We start from the raw sequence: 15,305 nt of genomic DNA, 5'->3' as shown, positions 1-15,305 counted from the left end.
TTAGGACACATACACACTCTTCTAAGGATTTTTTAAGGCTCCCACTTTTTTTTGAATTAGGCTATATTAAATGTACTTTTTTTCTTTCCAGACTTTGAAGCGCACACACTCAGCTCAGGTTGTTTTAAAGCCTCAAAGACGAGCTTGTTCTGCAGCTTGCTCTCTCTCTCCCTCCCTCTCTCTCTCTCCTGTGTCCCTGGGAAAAGAAAGCTCAGAGTTTTATCTTCCTTTCTATTCACGATTAAAATTGTGATAAATAAGGTTTTGGCTCTTGATTACAATGGGCTGATTTAGATATCCCCCCCTTCACTCCAGTATAAAGCCATTGAAAGCGCGGACAAAAGCGGCCTTTGGAGGATACCTTACACTTTACCTGGACTGAGGAGGCAGGAGCAGGAAAAAGAAAAGATAACAATCTTGTTCATCTCATCAAGAACTACAGCCGCTGATTCCCTTCCGTGTTTTTTTTAATCCGAATACGCTTTATTGTAGTCCTTTTTGCTCAACAAGTGAACAGTAGCAATAGGTTGAAGTACATAACGGAGGTTAAAGAAAACACAAAAAACATACAAATTCCATAAGAGTTAGTTAAAAACTTTTTTTTTCTGCTGCACATGATACGAGGAGTGGGGGTGTGGTGGTGATGGGGGGGTTGAGGGATCAAGAAAATGATGAAATCCTTGAATAAACTTCCATTTGCATTAAAATTTGAACTTTTTTTCTTTACTGATTAGGAAAAAAAAGGTCTGTTGCAATGCACTGAAATTGAAAATAAATTACATCCTCTACGTTTCATGTGCAAATATTACAGAACTAGTCTTGTCCTTTTTAAAATTGTCCTGGGGGAGTCACCATAGATTCCACTAAACAATAAATATTACAGACATCTATAAAACGGTTTAAAAACTCAAAATATAGTACACCGGATTTCTAGTGAAATACAGTAGGTTTCCTGGCCCTATCTCAAACACTAAGCCTATAACGGCAAATAAACTAGAGTCATTTTTATCTGTACACATTTACAGTCATTCAAGAGAGAGAGGGGAGAGGTGGGGGTGGGGGCAGTAGTAGAGGTGGTGGTAGGGGGAGTGGGGTTGAGGGTGGAGGGGTGTTGTGACAATCCTCCCTGATCCATGAATTAGAACCCAACAACATGTTAGACCTATCTGAAAGGAAATGCTCCTGTGATCTGAATGTGGCCATTGTCTGCCGCCATTGATTCCAACAGGTTAGTCAAGCAGGTGCAACTTGCAAAAAAAAAGAAAAAAAGAAGAAGAACAAGAAAGAAAGAAGGAAAAAAGATAGGAATCGAACAGGGTACCTTTAAAAATTAGTTTTCACAAACTGTTCTGATACCCTTTTCTTCTAAAATGTGTGCATGTCTGTGTGCCATCCTTGAGTCCTTTTTCCTCTGCGCTGAGAGGAGGTGATGGCTGGGTAATAATAGATTAGAGAGTTCTCTAAATAAGCAGTACCTTAGATAAAGGCATTAATCAATATACATACACATGTGATATCTGAGACGACGAGCACTTCATCACATGTACAAGTTTGTGCATGCATAATAAAACTCTTGCATGAATAGCTTTTTTTTTGTCTTGTTTTCACATTTCATTTTCTTAGAAGTCCAAAAAAAAAGTGGGCCTATCATAACGCCGCAGCGTATGCAGGGTACGGTTCAAGTTGAGGTTTCCCCATCCCGGGCAGCAGAATGTAGGCTAAGGGCGGCTGGAGTCCTGCTGAGGGCCAGCCCGTACAGTTACAAGGGATCATGTAGCCTGGGTTTCCAGGGGACGGATGTGAGTGAGTGTGGGTGTGCGTCCCGCCACCGACACCGCCAGTCCCGGTGAAAGCGGCGCCTCCCGGCGGGTAGCCCAACGGAGACGCGTACGAAAACGAAGGTGGGGAAAGCTCGGTCATCTTGGATCCCAGGTCGAAAAAGGAATAGGGGTTCGTGGCCATGGACGGGTTGAAGAAAACCCTCGCCGCCGCGGCCGCCGCAGCCGCTGCCGCCTTATCAGGGTTCCCAATGATGGAGTCGGAAAGTGCTCCAGTGGAAAGCCCGCTAACTTTGAGTGCGTCGTGCTCCCCGAGATTGTAGGGCACCGGGAAAGAAAACTTATCTTTTTTCATCAGAGTCTTGGGCTTCCGCCTCGGTCTGTATTTATAGTCTGGGTGTTCCTTCATGTGCATCGCTCGCAGTCGCTTAGCTTCGTCGATGAATGGCCTTTTCTCAGACTCGGTGAGAAGTTTCCACTCCGCTCCCAGCCTCTTGCTGATCTCGGAGTTGTGCATTTTTGGGTTCTCCTGAGCCATTTTTCTGCGCTGGGCTCTGGACCAAACCATGAAAGCATTCATCGGGCGTTTGACGTGATCCATTGGTTTTGACATATTTGGCACAAACGCACTCTGGATGGGGAAAGAAAACGCATTTTTTTAAGAAGGGGGAGACTAAACACATCTAAAAACAACTCAAAATCACGAACAAGACAGATTTTTTTTTAAAAAAAAGTTTAAACACTCATTTAAATCCAAGCCTGCACCCACAACAACTACAGCTCATGCTTTGCCTACTTACTTTAGAATTCAGTTCTTCATCCCAACGTGGATTATCTTCTCGGAAAATAAAAGTACAAGTGGCTGCGTCCTTGTGAGAGCTCAACTTGTGTTCCTCTGCTTCATGGTGGCATCCATCAGTGATACGCCTTCAGCAAGCCGGAGAAAGAGAGAGAGAGGGAGAGAAAGAGAGAGAGAGAGAGGGTGGAGGAAGGAAAAAAACACGCCGGGCTCGTCTGTCGTCTGAGACTGTCAACCACCACTCAGCAGCAGCAGCATCTGCGCAAGTGGATGAAAACTCCCGCTTGCCCCATGTGAAATACAGGACCGTGTGGCAGGTAGTGAAAGTGCCGCTGGCGCATGCGCAGCAGCGCTAAACACGCATCCGAGAGCGCTGAGCGTTTTTTTTTTTTTTTTTAAATGCCACCTTGAGTTTGAAGGGGAAACGCTTCTCGTAGCCTTTTATATATGTGTTTTTTTTATTGTGTGTTATAGTGTTTTTAGCGGTGAGAGTGGTGACCTCGACTTGGCGATGGGCCCCATTAGTTTCACGTTGTGTGTAATATTCATTCTGATGAGCAAGTTGTGAGTGTTTAGTTATGTGTGTATAGTCATTAACTTCCGCACTGAGGCAACGGATGCACCTGGAACGCGCGAGGATGGATGGATGGATGGAGGGATGGAGGGATGGATGGCAGCAGCATGTTTGACCCCTCTGATCGTGTTAGACTTTGGTGGAGGTGTGCATGCAGCAGACAGTTGCATTATTGTTCAGAATGAGTGTGAAAACTGAGCAATCACTTTTTCTTTCTTCCCTTCTTCTTTTTCTTTTTTTTTTTTACTATTTAAAAAAACAGACAGAAGCTCTTCCCCCACCACAAACATTTGTCATTACACGCCTAATCGCCCCCTCCTCTCTGTTTCATTTGTTTAATTGACAATCGAAGCAGCTTGAATCTGCTGGTGTCACTCCTCTCTCACCTTTCATGTCAGTCGCGTCTCCCTTTGCGCGCGACCCTGCCCCTTCCCCTTCCCCATGGGTGGCGACTGCTGCCATTGAAAAGTAAGTGTTGTTAAGACGACAAGAAAAGGTAAATGAATGTCTTCTTTAATTTTCTGATATTGTGGCATTTGTCGTAAATACGCAAATGCTGAGGAGGGTCTGAAGTGTTTCTAATCGCGCCTGGTGAAATTAATTACTTTCCTGAAATCCCCCCTTTTCACTTTCACTTCAAAGGACTTTCCCAAGGGCAGCGAATCGACAACTGAAATTAGGTTGTCGAATATTCAACTAAGCAATTACAGTTATCTGCAGGACTTGTTGAGTAAATTGTAGGTTTAAGTGGTTTGTTCTCGCACCTTCCCCGTTGTACATAATTATATATGTACAAAAAAAAGGGGGGAAATGGAGCAGGGGCTGTATCGAACAATATTATAAATGACGAATTAGGCTGTGGGTCGATATGAATGGGTGTCAAATTCAATTCATGTTCTGTTGCACTTTTCAACGGTTTAGTCTAATCAAAGGTTTACAGCGTATACACAATATATAATGTGGAATGGTATTATTATTATTATTACTATTATTATTATTATTATTATTATTATTATTTGCAGGTATTGGAGAAATAATAAAACCCACTTTGAATAGGGTGAAAGTGGAGTGATGACACTGTCCTATCCCAAATGGATGTGCATTTTATGAGGGACAGCGTCTTTATTGAGCCTATCTGATTGTGTTTAAATGTTGTGTTCACAGGGATTAAGGTTGTTTTATTGACTGAGCGGTGGCTCTTTTGTTTCAGGTGGGAAAATCTGACAAGGTGAGGATGATTCGCGTCATACAGTATGTATATATATATATATATATATATATATATATATATATATATATATATATATATATATATATAAAGGACCAGATGAGACCAAAAAAAAAAAAAAAAAAAACCTGCAGCCTGAGCTCAGTCGCAGCATCTCTTAACACCGTGCGCCCCAGTTTTTTTTTTTTCCATTCTCTCTTTTTTTTGTCGGCTTGTCATTCACCTCGATAACATTCCGGCAATGAAGCGCTCCACTCACTCCGCAGGAGCATCCTCCTCTCATGACACAAACGGGTTATAAAAAAAGAAGAAAAACAGAAAGAGTAAAAAAAAAAAATTGCTATGAATTATATGAATAAGTTGCGGTGGAAAGTTCTTATCAGGAGTTGACAGTCATAGAGGTGTGCAGCTCAGTGTGCACGCTCTTCACCTGGCCTCTTTAGAGATTTCCTAATTTGTCATTACACCACCCTGCAATATGAAGCCATTGTATTAGTTATTAGTGTTTTTATTAGCTGAATACTGTCTGTCAATGTAAAGCAACACCTGCCCTCACTGACTTGTGTGTGTGTGTGTGTTTTTTTTCTTCTTTCTTTTCAGTGACATGTGTTTGTAGGATTTTAGATGGAGCCTGGGCCTAGTTGTGAGCCTGCATTAACAGGAGCAGGTGCAGCCATGCAGTATGTTCTCTACTCATCATAATGTCAAGATTTGTTGTATCTATTCCACAAAACAGCTTATTATTTTTTGCAGACTGAGAAAACATTAATTTATTCAATTTGGTAATTTAATTGAGATCAGATTTGAGGACAAAAAAAACACTGACAACACTCCAGTCTGTGTTTTTTTTTTTCTTCCTCCTTTTTTTTTTTTTTTTTTTTTTTACTTCTGCCTGGGTTCTGGAAATAACACTTAAATAATTCAAGATGAGTTAGTGAGAGTGGGAGAATTACCTGCCGATAAAGCCCGGGTCCAGCCTCTGAGACGGAGCCAGCACTCCCACCTCACAGCACACTGACGATAAGACTGAATAGAAAAATATCATGCAAATAGAAGGCAGACAGCAGCAACAACAAGCCCATGGGGACATTTTCCTACCCGGAGAGATCGCACACAGTTCACTCCAAAGTGCTAAAGCCATCACTCTGAAATAGGAGCCCCCGGAGGTGCAAGAATCTTCATGATAGCACCAAACAGTTTATTCTGCTCAACACTCCACATAACTCTGGGATAAAGCAAAAAGCAAATTATAGAGAGACTTGATGAGGATCCCTGGATAATCCCAGTTTGCATAAAAACCCTCATCTATAAAGAATACTGTAGTGATGTGTACTTTTACCTCCCCTTTCTTTTCAAGGTGTTCGCTGTTATTCTCCCACTGGAGGAGCAGGGAGGGGAATCAAGGCTTAAAATAAATTGATTTCAAGGGAACACAAGTTGACCTCTCGCTATCAGATGGCTCTTGTTCGACTGGTGAAGAAGAAGAAAAAAAAAAGTGAGCAGGGTAAACAACAATATCTTCTGTTTGCCACTTCAAACCCCACAGAGTGCAGAGAGTATTTACTGCCACATGAAAGTTTGCTCATTATCGAGGAGGTCTGAAGAAAGGAGGAGGAGGGAGGGGTCCCTGATTGTGTACCTGGTGTGGTTTTTCTTTCAGCTTGTCTGATCACAGCTCTGCCTGGATCACCCCCCCCACACACACACACCACCACCACCACCACCCATCCACCCCCCACCACCTTCTTTCAGCTCAGCTGCTTCTCACGCAGGCCAGGGCCAAGGCAGAAAGCAGGAAAAAGGTAGTTCTCTCATTTTCATCTGATGATGTTTTTTTTTTTTCATTAATCCCTACATGCTTCTGCCAAATGCTCCACTTTTTACAGCTGATTTTCTGATTAAGGATTTATTCTGCAGATAAGCGGCACAAACGTGGACCAAAACGTTTCATTAATTTAGCTAAAAACACATTTCAAAGCATGACTGATATTATAATGCTGCAGATTTAAGTGGGGAGGAATATAATATAGTTTCAAACGTAATTACTTTATATTTTCAGTTAACTCCTTTCATCATGTTGCTTATTTTATTTTTATTTTTTCTCCACAAATCAGTAGATGAATTACATTCCAATTGCAGAAGATTTAAGCAGAGGTATTCATATCAAATACAAGGAAACAAAATAAAAAAAAATAAAAACTGCAAATACATTTCCCAGCAAAGCAAACATGTAACACACACGGAGGAACAAAAGTCTCCACTGCCTGATGTATGTGGAGAGTATTGAAAGTCAATTTGTCACCATCACACGCCATTAGCTGCAGAATCTTATCTTAAGTGAGCCTTTGATAAAGTGCTAATGACAAACAGTTTAGTGTTGTAAAGGATTCAATTGATTACTATTTAAAGATGATTGCATTTAGATTAGAAGTCATTCCGTCTAATGAGGTTTCTTTACAGCTCCTACAATACGGAGAAAATATGCTTAAGTGCAAGGCAGTATAATGATCGGATTGGTAAAGAGACAATGCCGACTTCAGCATCACTTCAAATGAGTCACGCGAAATGTCTGAATAAATACATAATTAATGTGAATAAAGTTAATATTTTTTGTGGTTTAAATATGTGACCTATTTTGAACGTTGTGTTCTCTAAATATATTCAATAAGTGCCAAATTAGTTGTGCAGTTCTTTAATCATTCTAATTATACAGTCTTTATTGCTCCTTAGGGCAGACTTTCACGTCTTTGTCTCAGTGGGAATTATTTTGGTGAAGAACCAAAATATTTACTCAACCACAACCTAAATATTACGCATATCAAGAGGAATTGAGAAATAATCCTCTCATAGAGCACAGTATTAACTTAATCACATTAGTGAAAATACTATTGATAGTGGTCATGATCCCTGGTGAGGGAATCTGTAATTCACAATGAAACAGCCATACAAGATAGAACACACTGGAGTTTGTATTAAAGACTGGGGACTGGAACAGGCAAATGGCCCTGAGGATTGTGTGTCTGTGTGTGTGTGTGTGTGTGTGTGTGTGTGTGTGTGTGTGTGTGTGTGTGTGTGTGTGTGTGTGTGTGTCTTTGTGCGTATGTGTGTATGCTTGAATGATGGTAAAGAGGGAGGAGAGTGGAGATTGTCAGTTCAATCTTGGAGGACCTGAACTGACAGATACAACAAACTTTGAAAGCACATTATGGAAGGAGAATGGCTACACAGAAGGGAAGTGGAGTCCGCTAGGTTGATAAGACCTTCATCTTTAAACCGCCGCTTGTCAAAGTATTTTTTATGTAATCTCACACTGCAGAATATCTCTGCACCCTGAGGGGCAAACAAAACAGCAGCGGCAATCAAACGACTTCCTGGATCATTAAAAAAAAGAGAAAAAAAAGAAGAAGAAGAAGCGGCCTATCCTACCCCTTTGTGAAAAGTCAGATTTTTTGAACCCTGACTACTGCTACACCCCCCACAGGGTGTGTGTTTAGCTTAAACCTTCCACATGTTCTGTGTCTCAGAGTCCTGTGGTTCAAATCCACAGATACTTGTTTACCTCCAGGCACTGAGATGACTTTTCCCATGATAGACTATTTTGAACCATTTAGCGGATACATTATCGCCGGCCTTTCTTCCTCATTATATTCCCCCCCTTATCGCTGCAGCATCACTGCAAAGCCCCAAATAGAGAGTTGTAATTACCCAGACTGCCACCTGATAGCAGCCCCTTCTATCAGCTTTATCACTCCAGGTCCTGCTAACTCATCACAGGGACAGAGGGAAGAAAAGACCTGCTTGTGGCACAGCCCGCAACAGATAGCTCATCTCTCAGATACATTTATAGTTGCAGTTGGGATCAGAGAAAACTGATGCACCAAGGCAATTTTTTTATCCACCCCTTCCCTTCAACCCCACAAAGACTGCTCTCTCTCAGTCCTCTCCTAGTCTCTCACTCTTTATGTGGAAGCTGAATTGATGCCGCTCCGCAAACAAAAACTGATCCAATCTCCTTGAACCCGTGGCAGGGCAGTAACATGCTATTTGGGCTTTCATAGTGTGCCATCGTCCTTCAGAGTAAAAAAAAAAGAAAGAAAAATCCAGTAGGTGACAGTTTTTCTTTCACATTGCACACAACGTCAAAGGCACTTGCATGAAAGTTGACAGTATAGTGCTGGCAGCTTATTATTCACCTTTGACCCCCGATTGCAAATTTCCGTGATGTTGTGAATAGGAAGTGCAGAACTGAAGCTATGGATTTGTGTTCATCTGGGCTGAATGGGCGGAAGGTGAAAAGCACTGTGAAAAGTTGAGATTAAAGGTCGAGATTTATTCGCATTCATGGTCTTTCATATGTGCACGCCCGCAAAACTGAAAACTGAAAGCTAAATATCATGAAATCAAACGGCAAAACTGTTAAATTATTCATGGGTTCACCATTAAAGATGACCTTTTTTTATTCCGTTTTATTGTATGATGCATTGTTGATTGTCTGTCAGAGCTAAAGGTAAAGGAAAAAGTAATTGAAGAGCCTCTTCTCTTTCAAATAAGATGTGCTGTGAAGAGTTTGATGCAGTTACAATGACTCCAATCACATTTATATGAAACAGTATTTAAGTTTTATTGAGTTACACCACAAAAAAAAAACAAAAAAACATTCATTTGTGTATTTCTGTTGCTTTTAAGTCCAATTCCTGCCTGTCATTACCTGGCTGTGTCTACTAATTCAGGGTGTGTGTGTTTGCATTTCTATGACACAATCGCAGTCCTGCATCTTTTCCTGTCATGCATTGTGCGCATAGCCGTGCTCTTCTCGATCACTTGTAACAATGAAAGAGCCTTTGTGCGTCTACTCATCAGTGTGTCAAAGAAACAGCCGTAGTGACTGTGACCTCCATCAAATGGGAAAATTGTGAGGATGCATTGGAACTCTATGGTTCCCATGGCCCGAGCGCCTTCTGACAGAGGCACTCTAACGCAGCCTGAAAAGAGAAATCAATCTTATTTGAGGAGATTAAGTGACCAAGATAATAACCATGTAATTGAGAGAAAAAAAAACACAGTCCTACTTTTCTAAGGAGTGAATTAACCGAGTTCCTGCAGATGGTTCATTGTTGCATTTGAGTGTCATGTCTCTCGAGGTGAGCCCTTTATAGCAGTGTTGTCTTACATACCTCAGGGACAAAACATGTGGCCATACCGCCCTCCCCCCCCCAAAAAAAAAAAAAATGTGTATGAGCTCATCTTGCAGACGCAGGGAAAAATTAGTGATATCTGCACTGCATTCTGTATCCAAACGCGTGTGTGTGTGTGTGTGTATGTGAGTGAATGTGTGTTCTCTGCTAAGCACTGGCTTGAGTGACAATATGATCAATGGGAGGGCAAGTGTCCTGTCAGCACGTCCTGTTCAGTGTGTTGGTGTGTAGGGAAGGAAGGGGGAGGTCGAGGCGGTGGGTGAGGGTGAGGGTGGTGGTGTTGACGGTGGCTGTCTCAGGTGATCTCATTATTTGATGGACACAGAGCGGTGGAGAGAGAGGGGGGGGCATTCATACTTGCCTCTCTCATGTTGCCCACTTAATCAGGCCATTACTCATGCACAGCGGTGGAGGCACTTATAGGAAATATTGATCACGTTTTGACAGAGTATTCTCCCCTCTCCATAATCAGCAATGCATTACTGCCACAAAACGCTCATCCCGAGCGCACACAGGGCACGCGACAACACCGTTAGATGCCATTGCAGAGGGGTTGCACTTATCAGCATTCCAAAGCAGGCAGCCTGTGTTTGTGTGTTAAGATGTTTGCCTAATGATTTTAACTAATCTGTTTACTTCCAATGTTTATCTAAACAGCCTGTGAGGGGAGGGATAGTAGAGCAAGGAACATAGCTTTTCAAAATCAAAGACTTCAAAGCACTAATCGCCTGCGTGAAGATTAATGAATTACTCTTACGAATGCTCCTCTCAGTTTTTCACTCCTGCAGTGTTTTTTTTTTTTTTTTTTTTGTAAATGTCTGGCTAAAGTCGATACCTATGCAGAGCTCCACTGTGAATAGATAGGCCATAACCTCAAACCCCGCAAGAGTCAGATCATCATCCCATGGGACGTTTTGCTAAAGACGCTGTGACACGCCTAAAGAGCAGAGCTCCAGCAGGGGCCCCCCAGGGTCTGTTTGCATTTGGCAGCACAAGCCAAAAGTATCTCCTCTGTCCAAATTAAGCCTCGCCAAGGGTCGAGTGAAATCAATATGTTAATCCATAAATTGTCCTGTGTGATAATTACTAAGAGGAACAGTAATTACAAAAGACATTAATTTACTTCTTAGATTTTGTGCCAGGGGAAGAGTCTCACGCAGACCTTAATTCATCTGGAGGCAAATAATTCACAGAGGAAGCGTCCCCTTTTTTTTAAAGCAGTGGTCGATTTTTTTTTGAAGGAACAGTAGGCTCTCGGTCAAAGCACTTTTGGATAGGGTAAGGGATTGTTTGAAGGTTTTTGAACCCCTGTGTAGTCGACTCCAGGGTTCTTACATCGGTCAGGGATGACAAAGGTTTCACAAAATGCACACTTTTGTTCCCGGTGACAATGTGCCTTGGGCATTAGCATAATAATAATATAAGAAAAAACCTATATGGGCTATTAAGGGATAAAACGTTGATGTCCTCAGCTAAAGACACATGGAGTGCCATACAAATACCACACAGCTTTAATAGGGCGACAACCTGTACACATTTTGATCTTTTTTTCTTCCCAGCCACTTTGAGGCATGGCACAAACGTTGTAGAGGCATTCTTCTCTAAACCCCAGGTTGCAGCTGGTCTGCCACTCGCTGTGCACTGTCAAGTGCAAGAAATGAGTCTCTTTTATCAGGATGGAGCAAATCTGGGCTAATGTGTCTGGTAGAGAGTGTCCCAGGGAGCCTCGCTCTCCCATTCTTTGGCCATTCTTTCCACTTTTCTCCTCTCCTGCACTTGGGATAATTGCAGTTTAATTGGGTGACAAGAAATGAAAACTGTGTCCACATTATCTAGGAGTATCTCTTTTTCCTCCAGCCTGCCATCAATTCAAAGAAGCCCATTTATCAGCACAGGGAAGCTGATGCTTGGTCAGCGGAGGAGAAGCTTTGAGCACCAGTTAGCAAAATGAAGAGAGAAAGGGGCCGGGAGCGATAGGAGGGGACTTGACAGCTAAGAAAAATGCTCTTTGTATCTTATGGTAACCATACATTCATCTTGAAGATGCATATCATTTAAGCCCTCTGAATCAATGAAAATACAATAATATTATTCTAAAGAGTTATTTCCTCCAGAGAAGAAAAAAAAAATCTGTATCACGTCTGCACGGTATCAGTTCTCCAACTCAAACGCAACAATAGTTTTCAGCTTTGACTACATGAGTTTAATTATCCAGGAACATTTCACAAAACCTACAACACATCACATCACCTCAGCAACCCTGACAAAACGTGCTGAAGAATACCAGTGCGTCTCCCAGATTTGTGGCTTGGATGTGCTTCATAGCTGGATTCATTCATTTCCTCGGCATTCTTAAATTCTGCATGGCAAGGTTATAAACATTGAGTCATACTCAGGCCAGCCGTAGCTCACCCTCTTTGTTTGAGCTGTACTCAACCTTAAAAGCCTCTTTCAGGATGCATGAATGCACTTCATTTTCTCTCTAAGAACTTTGCTCTGATAGCTGAAAAAGGAAGGTTGTTTAGAGAAGGAGGAGAGACAATGAGGGGAAAAAATGAAAGCTTTTATATTCCATTATGAGCATTGCTGGCTACTCTGTTGTAGGCTGTTTATACTGTACATTTTCTTCACAATGATTCCTTTTTGCCTTGTTTGTGAGTCGCTCAGCATAATTCTAAAGGAGGCTTGCATCAGGGTTATGGTAATACAGTAAATACTACAAAAATGATGGAGAGGCATTCTGAGGGAGCATCGGGGTAAAGATAGCAGATCAGAAAACGGCTTCATTAGTACTTTGCTAGCCTTTGCACAGAGGTAGATGAAAGAAAAGAGACCTTGTCAGTGAACTATACCTATTCAGTCTCAGGTGCATTGGCTTTGTGTGCCACCTAAGTATGAAAATCTGTTGTACAATGACCGAGCTGGAGTGCCTTCCACTCTGAATGCAACAGGGGACCTTCTCTCAACACAATACTTTTGAAGGTTAAAGGATATATTGTCTGTTCCTAGGGGAGTGTGTACATGTGTGTGTGCATGTGTGTGTGTTTGTGTGAATGCATAGGCCTGGATTGCACATAGGAGGTAGACAAAATAAAATGTGAACAGGAAAAAAATATAGACATACTATACTTGAATGTGTGGAAATGTTTACTGCAATGACTTTCACGCTTTAAAATGACTGGGATGAAACAGAATGAAAAATATTGCTAGAAAGTTGGGTCATATTAGCAATATCAATACCATTATGCTTAGCCATTGTCAAAGCTAAGCATGTTAAGTGCTAATTAAATACTGGCAGGGGGTTTGTCCCAGTCATTCACGTACAGGTTGTTTTGAAAGCCATAAGTGCTACTTGTCACCATCAACCGCTATTCTAGCAGATACATTTTGCAAATTGGCTTTTAATGCGATATAACCCCCCCAATTTGTAGCAATGGTTGCCTTTAGTCTCTTCATATCAGAAGTCACATTTAGGAAGGTGAGTGCGATACGCAGCGTGAATTTCATGCAGTATCCTGGATTTTTTTTTTTTTGTAATTTTACAATTATGAGGAGGAATTTATTGGTGAAGATCTAGGGCAAAATTCAAAAGAACCGTTTTAATTCATACACTGGTCTTTTTTTTTCAACTTCAGACTTCAAACTGAGCGATAAGATCAAGCTGTCAGACAAACTGGGAGTGTATGGGTGTGTGTGTGCGTGTGTGGGGGTGTTTGCTGATTCAGCTTGCCATATATAATCAAATACACACTGACACAAATGTCTCTTTGCTTGCTCTGTTGTGACCGACTGCTGAAACAGTGGAGGTTCTGTGATTATTTCCACAAGGTTTTTGATGAACATTTAATACGTTTTTATATGATCATAACAATGAACTGATAGCAGCAGAACTGATACCTGTTTCAGAGTGTCAGTGCTGGGCGGGAATATGGCTGCCACATTCATCCAGGCGGTGTTAATCATTTTTACGCGGGGCAGCAGTATAAAATTGCTAAAGGAGAATTGCTTCAGCCTGGTCAGTGCAAGGAGCAGTTTGTCTAATCAGAGTGCAAATAAGGTTTGATCACTGTCCAGCGTAATCTGGCCCACAAGCAGCATTTACAGCTCTAAATCAAGCGTCGGGGAAGCTGCAGGTGCTGCCTCACAGACAGGCCTCCCCCTGGGGGCCCTGTGCTGGGGAATAAACAGCAAATAAATGGCAGTGCTGGGAGAGCGATGAGCTGATTAACTCACTGCGGGGCAGTTTCTCATTATCCCGTTAACCCAGACGGAGACCTACCCAATCTTACACCCTGTCTCACTTACAGTAGGTCGCTGTCCTGCGGTAGCCAGGCTGACATTGTCTGGGTTATACCTTCAGTGAGATAGAGTCTGTGTAGATGATGTATAAAAAAAAAAAATGAAAATGTGTATGTGTGTGTGGATGCTCACACCAATGTGTGTGTGCGCTGTGTGGTCCATCTCTAGGGAGACTGCTAATGTGTCAGCTCCATGGCTCATTTCTTTCAATTACAGCGGCTGGACTAGGAGAGCCCACCAGCGGTCCACTGACAGCTCCATATGGGTCCCATCACCGCTTATCACGGGCCACTCGTGGATAATTCATTTACCCTTCATTGAATATGATATATTGCCTCCAACAAAAGCAGTTATATATCACACAATTCACCCCTTGTTCATTAAGAGCAAGTTATCATGACAGTCATTTTTGATGCGAAATTATTCTATTCAGTGAGAGGTGGGAGGACTATTTATCTGAGCTGAAGAGGGTTCTTTTATAATTCACTACAAAATATTTTAAAAAAGGACAAATGGTAAATGAATAATTCTGAAATGATCACTTTCCTGGATAAAGTTTACTTTACGTGAAATCTTACTTTTTTGAGAAAAAAAAAAAAAAAGACCTGTGCTCAAATAATGAAAAGTCACTTTTTGACCGACTCTGGCGCTCTAGAGAAAAATGTGAATTTTCTATTGTAAAATGTTGATTTAGCACGTCACCTGAATATAAAGCATCCTCTGACATACTTTGAAATGAGCTGCACTGTTTTCCATTGTGCCTCTCCCCGTGGTTTCAAAGCGAATTAATTAACATGATACAGAAATAGGTAGAATGCAAATGTTGGAGCCCTCACTTTATGCCTGGGTATCCTTTTGTTCCCCGTTATTGTACCAAATTATTTAATTGGGTCTCTCTGATTGTGCACAGACACAGGAAGGAACACAGGCCATTGTTAGCTTCCATACAAGCCACAATACGGTATCAAATTCAATTCCCATCAAAACGGCAGGCTGCTGTAGAGCCCACAGTGGCCCTGGAGATTAATGAAGATCTGCATCAAGGCAAAGCGCTGGTTTGAGATGGGAGATTTCTCCCAAATAAAAGACCCCTTCACCAAGAACAAAGGGGGCCCTGAAAAGCAACGGGATGTTCTGTGAGGATGAAATAAATCAAAACAAAGACGAGAGTTTGGGGTGAGGAAGGGAGAGGGGAGGGGGGTGTGAATCTCTGAAATAAACCAATTTCTTTTCTTGTCATTTGATTCAACTAATTCAGTCAATAAGTTGGAACACAACAGAGGCCTGACATCAGATATCAATATCTCAATATAAATCAGTTCTATATGCACAAGCAAATGCAAGCATCATGTACGGAAAGAACAAAAACAAATATTTAAGTGGACAATCATCTCTGTGAAACTATAGCTCAGCTTTCAATGACACCGTGCAG

At 41.7% G+C, this 15,305-nt stretch overlaps 1 protein-coding gene across 1 annotated transcript; it reads right to left on the bottom strand.

Moving 5' to 3' along the window:
• Positions 1 to 461: 461 nt before the first annotated feature.
• sox21b (SRY-box transcription factor 21b) lies at positions 462 to 2,852 on the bottom strand. Its single transcript, XM_085765265.1, is given in 4 exon segments — positions 462 to 1,797; positions 1,799 to 1,842; positions 1,845 to 2,409; positions 2,579 to 2,852. Coding segments are annotated over 3 exon segments (741 nt in total). The 5' UTR covers positions 2,392 to 2,409; positions 2,579 to 2,852; the 3' UTR covers positions 462 to 1,647.
• Between the last annotated feature and the right edge of the window lie 12,453 nt (positions 2,853 to 15,305).

Source organism: Trachurus japonicus, chromosome 21, assembly GCF_045865225.1.
Source record: "Trachurus japonicus isolate A0001 chromosome 21, Traja_1.0".
NCBI lineage: Eukaryota > Metazoa > Chordata > Actinopteri > Carangiformes > Carangidae > Trachurus > Trachurus japonicus.
The sequence above is the reverse complement of the archived record's forward strand: the minus strand, read 5'-3'. Positions and strand labels throughout refer to the sequence as shown.